The sequence below is a fragment of the Drosophila ananassae genome (assembly GCF_017639315.1).
Source record: "Drosophila ananassae strain 14024-0371.13 chromosome Y unlocalized genomic scaffold, ASM1763931v2 tig00000254, whole genome shotgun sequence".
Classification (NCBI taxonomy): domain Eukaryota; kingdom Metazoa; phylum Arthropoda; class Insecta; order Diptera; family Drosophilidae; genus Drosophila; species Drosophila ananassae.
The window spans coordinates 136,757-147,580 of NW_025319106.1; the positions used below are offsets into that span (position 1 = coordinate 136,757).

General features: G+C 45.1%; 2 protein-coding genes across 2 annotated transcripts; both read right to left on the reverse strand.

Annotated features, from left to right (window-relative positions):
• Positions 1–1,270: 1,270 nt before the first annotated feature.
• On the reverse strand, positions 1,271–8,701 carry LOC123258270. Its single transcript, XM_044718140.1, has 2 exons — positions 8,514–8,701; positions 1,271–2,217 (listed from the first exon to the last, which is right to left on the reverse strand). The coding sequence occupies exon 2, from the start codon at positions 2,210–2,212 to the stop codon at positions 1,319–1,321; it is 894 nt and encodes a 297-aa protein (XP_044574075.1). The 5' UTR covers positions 2,213–2,217; positions 8,514–8,701; the 3' UTR covers positions 1,271–1,318.
• Positions 2,318–7,474, reverse strand: LOC123258272. Its single transcript, XM_044718143.1, has 2 exons — positions 6,440–7,474; positions 2,318–6,211 (listed from the first exon to the last, which is right to left on the reverse strand). Exons 1-2 carry the CDS (start codon positions 7,472–7,474, stop codon positions 2,318–2,320), a joined length of 4,929 nt encoding a protein of 1,642 aa, XP_044574078.1.
• Positions 8,702–10,824: the final 2,123 nt, after the last annotated feature.

A 10,824-nucleotide genomic window follows, 5' to 3' on the forward strand; every position in this document is an offset into this window, starting at 1 on the left:
AAAGGATGTACTTCAGCACGAGGTAATGGCGGACGTAGCCCTCCTTAGCGAGCCCTACATCGAATGCTCCCAGTCTGGTGTCTCAGTCCCTTCGCTTCGCATGTAAGGCACCGTTGTTCGTTCCTGCATCCTGCCACCTTGAGGTCAAGAACGCAGAGTAGACCTCCACCTTTTCCCCTAGTACCTCCTTAATACAAACATTAAGTGCCTAAGTTGAGCTCTCTCTAGTCTTAGCCAGCTCCTTGTTTACGCTAGTAACCATGTCGTCGAGCCTCCAGACTTCCGGTGGGTCTGTTGCTCCTTGAGACTTGTACCAGCATCAAATATTGTAATTATCACTAATTAGTTCTCTCAGTGTAACTAGCCGCAGGGGTCCACTAATTGCCCGTTATCTGGAACTGCTGATTCCTTGATTCTCCCAGATTCGCATGTGCTTTTTTGTTCTTTTGTAACAACCCGCCGCGATCGGTCCCGGTTTGATTTTGTGATCATTGAAGCGCTTAAAGAAAACATTGTAAAGGGAAACTCGTTGCTGTTGTTTCCATTACTTTGCACCTTGAACGAAAACTTACAAAATGGAGTCTGAAGACGTGTCTCGGTTCCTCCAAGCAGAGAAGGCTTGTGCTGCAAAGAGCAGAGGTGACATACCAGGAGGTGGAACCCTGCATCATAAAGTCAACGCTGCAGTGCAACGACTTTGGTGAAACCCTTGCCCTAGCGGTAGCACAAGGAGCCCTAGCGGCTCAAGTGGAAGCGGGGGGGGTCTTCTATGTCCCTCTAGCATCACCGCCCTAACCTAACCTAACCAATCACAGCCTAGCATTTGGAAAATTTACCAAAAGGAATATTTAAACATATAGCGGTTAAAGTAATCAAATCACACTGCCGCTGAACTGAATAGGTACATGATATTAAATATAGAAATGTATCTACAATTCCTATGCCAGTTTTCCGATTTGCATAGTTTTTTTATTTCATTCTTAAATCAAATTAAAATTAAAATCTAATGAAGGTTTGTCAAAAACGAATTATTTATTCCTGATTTGCCAGGAATGAGGCGAATAGTAGAAACACAGATTTAAGGATGGTTTTAAAGACACTCCGGTCTCTTTATTATGCAAAACGAATTTGCCGGCAAAAAACAACTCCAAAAAACTTCAAAATCATGCTAGAGATGGAAAAAAATCTCTAGAGATGGCTCATTCAGTGATATCGATTATATTATTAGTATTATTAGATTATATATTAGTATATTATTATTAATTCAGTATGAACATCCCGGCCCCCTTGCAACGCAGTTGCAAATTTGGGCCTTTTGTCAATGGCCGCACGGGCCCGACAAAATCCATCCAAAGGCGGAATTTTGGGCGACAGGGGATCCTCGATGACCAGCAATGAATCCCGAACGGATGATGTGAGGATACACTTCGGCCCCTAATACCAAGAATATGGTACTCGGCCGAAACCAGCGTTCATCCGCCAGGGCGAGGCTCTGCTGTAGCTGGGAATCAACGTGGAAGATGACTTCCTCGTCCAACGGCCCCCTGATCGACTGGAGCCTCGCTGTGCACACACCATCGGTCCCGACGCTTGTGACGGAGAGGCCCAAGGACCTTGCCAAGGATGCATTGATCCGACTGGTAGGACAGCAAGGGTCGATCAAGGCCTTCAATTCGAACCTCTTGACTCCGGTGTGGATAACCACCTCAGCCGTAGGCAAGACACTCGTGGCCTTATGTTGCAGGAGGGTAGACAGCGTGGTGGTATAGGCGCCACGCTGATCCTCCTGAAGCGCAGCAGGAGAACTAGGCCTGGCGGAGCTCAACGGCTCGACCCCTAGGTCCGAATCCGACCGCCCCAGCGGATGGCGGTGAGGGGATCTGGATGGTGACCGCATACGGGAGGAGCGGGAACGTTGAAGTGAGCGTCTTCGACGGCCCCCTTCATTGTGCAGATGCAGAAGCGTGTGGTGGTCCCTTTGGCAAAGTCGACACTTTCCCGCACTGCGGCAAGAGCGCCCGGAATGCTCATGGGCTAAGCAATTGCTGCAGTACTTATTGATAAGTACTGCTCGCAGGCGTTTCTCGGCCGTCAGCTTGAGGAATTGCTGGCATTTCCGTAGTGCATGAACTCCTCTGCACACTCGGCACCGATAGGAAGCGATTCCTTGCGGCGGATAGTTTGGCTTCTGGGCCTTCGGATGCGGTGCCATTTTCTCTGTATGATAAGGAAAGAGAAGTAGAATTAGTGGTATCCAAAAACATATGACTAGACGTGAACACGGACAAACGAACATTGAAGAAGCATAGCGTAGGAGTTACTTTAGGAGTGAAAGAAGTATTAATTTCGCGATCGGCCGACGTATTACGCCTCTTGACGTAAGAACATCCACCACTCGGACCTTGTCGTCTGCACCTGGGCAAACCTTCTGAATTCGGCCGAGGCGCCATTCGTTCGTGGGCAGGTTGTCTTCCTTTATGATAACCATGTCATCGACCTGGAGATTCGTAGTTGGTGACTGCCACTTATTCCGTTTGTGGAGCTCCTTTAGGTATTCTTCCTTCCATCGGACACAAAATTGTTGATGAAGGCCCTTTAAACGTTGCCAACGGTTGATGATGGATACTGCGTTAGCTTTAATTTCTGGTTCGGCCAGAGCTAGCAGTGGGCCACCGATCAAAAAATGCCCGGGAGTCAAGGCTAATAAGTCAGTAGGATCCTCTGACATTGGAGAAATGGGCCGTGAATTGAGACACGCCTCGATTTTTATTAATAATGTCGAAAGTTCTTCAAACGTATATTTGACTGAGGAAGCAGACTTGTAGAAATGCGCCTTAAAGCTCTTCACTCCTGCTTCCCACAGTCCTCCCATATGTGGAGCACTTGGCGGATTGAAGTACCAGGATAGGTTTTGGTGGCTGTAGTGTGCAGTGACCATCTCTCTCGTTGCTTGTAGGAAATCCCGCGTGATAATGGCTGAGGCACCCACAAATGTCTTACCGTTGTCTGAATATAATTTCTGTGGGCAGCCTCTTCTACCAGCCAAGCGCGCAAAAGCCGCCAGGAATTTTTCACTCGTCAAGTCTGACGTAGCTTCAAGGTGGATTGCCTTTGTGCTGAAGCAGACAAATACACACACGTAGCCCTTTGTGATAAGGCACGCACGGCCCGTATAATTCTTAATCTCAAAGGGACCGGCGAAATCTACGCCAGTGTGTGTAAACGGACGTGAGAAAGTGGCCCGTTCCGCGGGCAGCTCCCCCATGAGTTGGGTCTGCAACCGCTTTCGGTAGATCAAGCACACCTTGCATGCACTAATAGTAGCTTTTAGCAAAGTTTTAAGCTTTGGAATCCAATACTTGGATCGAATGAGTCGCATTAGGAGCTGACTCTCACCATGCAAGGATATGCGGTGAGTAAATCGAACCAGTAGACGGGCCCATGGACTGGAATATGGTATTATAATCGGATGTCTCTCATCGTAGGAAAGCGTGTCGGACGCAACAAGCCTGCCCGATGCTCGCAGTACCCCTCTGTGGTCTAAGAAGGGATTCAGGTTCTTGAGAGGGCTGGATGATGGGATCTGTTGCTTTTTTAACAAGCAACTGTATTCTTTTGGATACCCTTGCCGTTGGGTCAGAACATGAAGACACTCTTGTGCCTCTCGGATTTCGGCGGTACTGATTTCAGTTGGCAAGACCGTAGATGGTACCTTGCAACGCCTTAGGAACCGCAGGACATAAACGGTCACCCGGAGGGCACGACTTAGGTCTGAAAAACGATCTATGTAATCCTCCGATGGTGGCAACTTAGCCAAGTTGCATTTGATAGGACGCTGCTCAAGTTCTGTCTCAGGTACGGATTCTATTGGAGTAGGCCATTGCTCCTTAGGAAGCTGTAGCCATTGTGGGCCATTCCACCACAAGTTACTTGAGGCGAGATCCTGTGGAGCCACGCCTCTACTAGCCAAGTCAGCTGGATTGAATTCAGACCGCACGTGAGACCACTTCCCAGCATCTACGGACTGTGTAATCTTGGCAATTCTGTTTGCCACAAAACATGTCCAGGTACATGGCGGTTTGCTTAACCATGCTAGCACTATCGTGGAGTCCGTCCAGTAGAATGTGTCGAAGTCATCAGGAGGGAGTTGTGGAACAACCGATTGGAATAACTCAGCCAGAAGAACTGCACCGCATAATTCAAGGCGTGGTATGGACATGGTCTTTACTGGAGCCACGCGAGTTTTAGCGGTCAAAAGAGAAATAGAAACCTCCTGAGCGTGTTCAATTCGGACATAGATCGCGGCTCCATATGCTTGCTGCGATGCATCGCAGAAGCCGTGATATTGAACTTTGGATTGTGGACCAAATTTCACCCATCTCGGAATTCGGATTTGGTTTATAGTAGGATAGCTCATAAGAAATTCGTTCCATTTTCCCATGAGCTCAGCAGGGAGTGGATCGTCCCAACCCAGCTGCTGGAGCCAAATCTCCTGCATAAAGATTTTTGCTCGGATCACGAAAGGTGCCAGCCATCCTGCCGGGTCAAAAAGTCTTGCAATTTGGGACAGTACCTCCCGTTTACTGAGGACTGCCTTTGGAGTAATATCGGACGGGACGAAGAAAAATTCATCTTTATTTGCCTGCCAACGAATCCCGAGAGTTTTGGCAGTGCTCTGATCATCTAGCTCTAAGAAACCCTCTCTTAGCAAGTGATCTTTAGGAATGTCCTTGAGAATGCACTTGGAGTTGGACGTCCACTTGCGCAACGGAAATCCTGCGCTCCTGAGCGCCGCACGTAGCTGTTCAATAGCTACACCAGCAGATTGCTTTGTGTGCGCCCCAGCCAGTACGTCATCTACGAACATAGAAGTAGAAATAATTTCACTTGCCAATGGAAAAGTCGTTCTCACATCTTTCGCCAACTGCTGCAATACTCTTATTGCAAGGAACGGAGCACAATTTACTCCAAATGTGACTGTTTTGAGTTCATAATCACAGATTTGGTCATTTGCATCACGAAACAGGATTCTTTGGAATGGAGTGTGCTCTGGAGCAACGAGAATTTGTCGGTACATTTTCGTAATGTCGGCATTGAAAACGAAGCGAAAGAACCGCCAGCGTAAGACCTGCAAAGTCAAATCGGACTGTAACACAGGCCCTGGATGAAGGATATCATTCAGGCTCTTTCCATTGGAAGTAGGGCAGGAAGCATTGAATACTACACGAACCTTGGTAGTAGTGCTATCTGGCTTAAAAACGGCGTGATGAGGCAAGTAGAAATTCTTCCCACTGGAGTCTGGAACGATTGGAGACATATGCCGCTGGTCTAAGTAATCCCTGATTACTGCTTCATATTCTTCTTTAAGAGTTGGATTTTTTCTCAAACGGCTTTCGTTCTTTAGGAATTGAGCCAATGCTATGGATCTTGAATGCCCTAGATCAATCCGATCACAACTTCGGAATGGTAGGGTGACGACATATCTCCCAGTGTCATCTCTCCTTGTTGTTTGCACAAAGTTCTTCTCACAGAAAGAATCGGACTCTTTTACCGGCTTCCCTGGAAGATCCTCCACCTCCCAAAACTTTGTGAGAAGTTTCTCGAGTTTAGCTTCAGAGCTTATCGAGACCTTTGTGGAAAAGTTCGAAATGGATTTTGGCACGGCCTTGGAGACTGGCCCACTCAGGATCCAGCCAAATACTGTTTCCTGACCTAACAGAGTGCCACAGATCTTTGTCCTCGAGCCACTCAGAAGAATAGACGGAAGAATATCCGCCCCAATCAGCAGATCAATTTGTGAGCTCTGGAAAAACGAAGGATCAGCCCATGTAAAACTGGGAAGGTCCTTTAACTGCTCCTTTGGTATGGAGCTTGAAGGCAACTTTCCGGATAGAAGTGGCACGACAAATGCTTCTGCCTCAATGTGTAGTCTAGGTTTTATTGGCGACCCAATTTGAAAATGGCACATCTTAGTTGACTGGGCAGCCACTGCTTGATTTAAGCCGGAAACTCTAGCTTGTACGGATTGGTACGGAAGCTTCAAAATCCTAAAGAGACGCTCCGAGATAAACGTAGCCTCAGACCCGGAGTCAAGTAAGGCCCTCGCAGTATACGTCACTCCTAAGTGACAGACATTTATCATTGCCGTACTTAACAGCACACCTTGTGTGGCTGCTGCTAGATAACTTTGCACATTGGTAGGCGTAGTGGACTGTATAGTTGAAGTAGTAGGATTATTATTGGATTGAATTGTAGCCAACTGAGGAAGGTCAGCTCTGTGCAGGAGCGTATTGTGGCGCCCTTTACACGTGAAACAATTGTGCTTACTGGTACACTCTTTAAGCTGGTGTCCCCCAGCGAAACAGTTTAAACACAATTTCTTTCTCCTTATATATGCGGATCGTTCACTGACGGGCATTTGGAGAAACCGAGGACATACCCGCACTGGGTGATTCTCTTTTGCGCAAAGGTCACAGTTTCTGGGTCCTTGCGTCACGTTGGTCTCAAAGGAGTTAATCCTTTTTGAGCCTGTGTTTTTTGAAGGCGGTTGGGAGTTAACCATCTTAATGCTGGAGCTGGGTTTAACATCCTCTATGGCTTCCAGGGTGCGATATCGTTCGCTGAGAAACGAGTTCATTTCATCCCATGAGGGTATCTCGCACTTATTGGACAAGGATTGTTCCCACAAAGAAAGGGTCAATTTCGGAAGCTTTGAGGAGCAGAGAAATACGAGAAGACAATCCCAATTATCGATTGAAATTTTGGAGTGTTCTAACGCCGTGAGACAGCCTTGGATGGTACTTTGCAGCTCCTTTAAAGCTGCACCGGACTCAACCACCACTACGGGAAGATTGAACAGGATTTTTAATTGGCTGTTGACAAGAAGACGCTTGTTTTCAAAACGGTCACAAAGCGCGGTCCAAGCCGATTCAAAACCGTCATGCGTGAGTGGAGATTTTGCTACTATAGCCTTCGCTTCTCCCTCTGTTTTGGCATTTAAATGGAATAACTTTTCCACCGGCGTCAACCTCGGATTGTTGACATAGATAGCAGTGAAAAGGTCGCGGAACGTTGGCCACCGTAAGTAATCCCCCCTGAAAACTTCAGTGTCACAGGGCGGAAGTCGGCATCCGCTAGACATGGACAGTTGGGCAGTACTTGATGCCCTTGTAAGAGTTGGAACGGACATTCTTTCGATAACCTCTGTTAGCTGGGCTACACAGCGTTCATAAACGGAATAGCAGTAGTCATACTTGGCTTCTATTGCCTGCCACTCACCACTGCTGGAGGCTTCCTGCTGGAGAACTTGGGAACATTTGTCGTACTCGCTCTCAATCGTCTCCCAAAGTTTCTTTACGTGGTCACGGCGGACCCCAAGGGCGTATTGAGAGGACTCAGAAGTCGATGGTTCATTGATCTTGGCCTCGAAATGGCTTAGTTTATCGCACACGGAAATGAACGTCGCAAGAGCCATTGTGGTTGCAGAAACTGTATTCCGAGTGACGGATCGGGTTCCTATTGGGGTTCGTGATATGCTCTGCGGTTTTGGTAGCGTTGGCGTCAGGGACTCGCTCTTGGATCTGGTATTCGCAGATCTTGCTAACGGATGCGAAGGAGGAACTGGAGATGAGGATGTACTCCTTCTTATAATTTTGACGGGTGCAAAACCTTTTGGTTTTGTCTCTCGTCCAGAGGACATAATATGGGAGCCTTGGATAAGTTCAGAGGATACGAACCCCCCTGCAAACGCGATAGGAATTAATGGAATTTAATAGGAATTTTGACCAAATAATTTAATTTATTAAAATTTTTTTTATTTTTTTTTTTTTACAGGATGGTTTTGGATTATTTTTTCCTCTTTTATTTTCTTTCTCTCAACGCGTTAAATGGAGTAGTAATATATAGGATATATAGGAATAATAGGAATAATATATAGGAAAAATATATAGGAATAATAGGAATAATATATAGGAGAACTTTTCTAGCAGCCCTCGGCAACAATTTGTATGTATGTATATATGCAGAAGTTGATTTATTTTCTTTCTCTCAACGCGTTAAATGGAGTAGTAATATATAGGAATAATATATAGGAATAATATATAGGAATAATATACAGAAATAATATATAGGAGAACTTTTCTAGCAGCCCTCGGCAACAATTTGTATGTATGTATATATGCAGAAGTTGATTTATTTTCTTTCTCTCAACGCGTTAAATGGAGTAGTAATATATAGAATATATAGGAATAATAGGAATAATATATAGGAGAACTTTTCTAGCAGCCCTCGGCAACAATTTGTATGTATGTATATATGCAGAAGCTGATTTATTTCCTTTCTCTTAACGCGTTAAAATGTATGTATATATGCGGAAGATGAGGTGATAGAGGATGATGATATTTTATATACATATATTTTGATGATGATAGTAGGAATGAATAAATGTGGGTAAATATGTTTCGGTTGTTATATCTCAACCAAAAATAATTTAGCCACCTGAATGTTGAACTTGCCGTTTTGTGTCGGTGATATCCGGCTCGAAGGACCAATGATTTGCCAGGAATGAGGCGAATAGTAGAAACACAGATTTTAGGATGGTTTTAAAGACACTCCGGTCTCTTTATTATGCAAAACGAATTTGCCGGCAAAAAACAACTCCAAAAAACTTCAAAATCATGCTAGAGATGGAAAAAAATCTCTAGAGATGGCTCATTCAGTGATATCGATTATATTATTAGTATTATTAGATTATATATTAGTATATTATTATTAATTCAGTATGAACAATTCCTTATTTATTTTTTTCTTTTGAAAGGTATATAATATCAGTTATTTTTTTTTTTGTTCATCTGAATAGGTTCCCCCATTGAACAGTGAATCCTCCGTTTTTCGATATAACTTCATATAAACGATCGGGAAGCGAGCTATACAAGTTTTGCAGTATTTTCAGCAAAAATGTTGCCCTGGCCGTTTTAATTGCCGCAACTGAAGTTATATGGCCATACAAGGTCATACTGTAAACTGCGCCCGGTGTGTGTAGTTTGCGGAGAGCTTCATGACTCCGCACACTGCCCAGCGAGCAAAGATGACAGCAACTCGAAAAAGTGCGGCAACTGCGGTGGCAATCACACTGCTAATTATAGAGGATGACCAGTCTATAAGGAGCTGAAAAGTCGCATCCACCAGAAAGGAATAGCTGCCCGCACCCAAAATGGACAGTTCACGGCGTCCAGATCAAACCCTGAAGTCTTCTTCTCGACTGCAGCCAGATCCTCACTAGGACCCATTAACGTTGACAAAAATGTGACATACGCAAGCGCCTTAAAATCAGGACCGGCGACACCTGCCTCAAGATGCTCATTTCTGCAATCAGCATATCAAGAACCGAACACGGCTCAGCAACAGAGCAGCCAAAAAGCAACTTTGAAGCTATGATATGCAGCCTACAACAAAGCCTGACGGAATTTATGTCGTTTATGCGCACAACTATGCAAGATTTAATGCGAAACCAAAATCTATTGATTCAAATGCTGGTTTCACAACAATCCAAATAATGGCTTTCCTACGGATATCTACGTGGAACGCTAACGGCGTTTCGCAACATAAACTTGAGTTAGCTCAATTCCTACTCGACAATCACATCGATGTAATGCTGCTTTCGGAAACACACCTCACAAACAAATACAATTTTCAACTACGAGGATATTCATTCTACGGAACAAATCATCCAGATGGTAAAGCACATGGTGGGACTGGAACTCTAATCAGAAGCCGCATAAAGCACCATTATCAAAACAAATTTGCTAAAATCTACCTACAGGCCACATCTATAAATATACAACTAAATACTGGCAACCAACTTACACTAGCCGCCGTATACTGCCCCCCTCGCTTCAATATAGCTGAAGATGAGTTTATGCAGTTTTTCAACACACTTGGAGACCACTTCATAGCAGCAGGAGACTACAATGCCAAGCACACACACTGGGGATCCCGTCTCGTGACTCCAAAAGGGAAGCAGCTCTATAATGCAATTATCAAAGCCAAGAACAAGCTCGACTATGTTTCTTCTGGCACACCAACATACTGGCCGGCAGACCCAAGGAAACTACCAGATTTAATAGACTTTGCGATTACCAAAAACATCCCTAAAAATCTGACAAGCGCCAATTGCCTATCGGATCTTTCATCTGATCACTCGCCTGTCCTGTTTATTCTACTGCGACATCCAGGAACATTGGAACAACCATTAAAATTGACCTCACAGAAAACCAATTGGGTTAAGTACAGAAAATATATCAGCTCACACATTGAGCTAAGTCCTCATCTCCACGATGAAGCCAACGTAGACAGCTTTGTTAATTCACTTGAGTCTGTACTCGTCTCTGCAGCTCGAGCCTCAACATCGCAAACTATAAATACACAAAGCAATAAAAAGACAAATCTACAAATCGAACAGCTCGTCCTCGAAAAGCGGCGTTCACGTCGCGAGTGGCAATTCCACAGATCGCCATCTACTAAGCAAAGCTTTAGACATGCCTCACGTCAACTTACTAAAGCCCTACAGCAAGAAGAAGCTTATGTCCACCGCCGCTATATAGAGCAATTGTCAACTTCTAGTACAAAACACTCACTATGGAGAGCTCACCCAACTCTAAGCTCACCGAAAGAAACAGTGATGCCTATTAGAAATCCCACAGGCGGCTGGGCGCGCAGCGATGCAGACAGAGCCAGCACGTTTGCCAATCACCTCAAAAATATCTTCCAACCAAATCCGGCCACTAGTGCCTTTACTCTGCCGACTTTACCATATGAGCCTCAGCT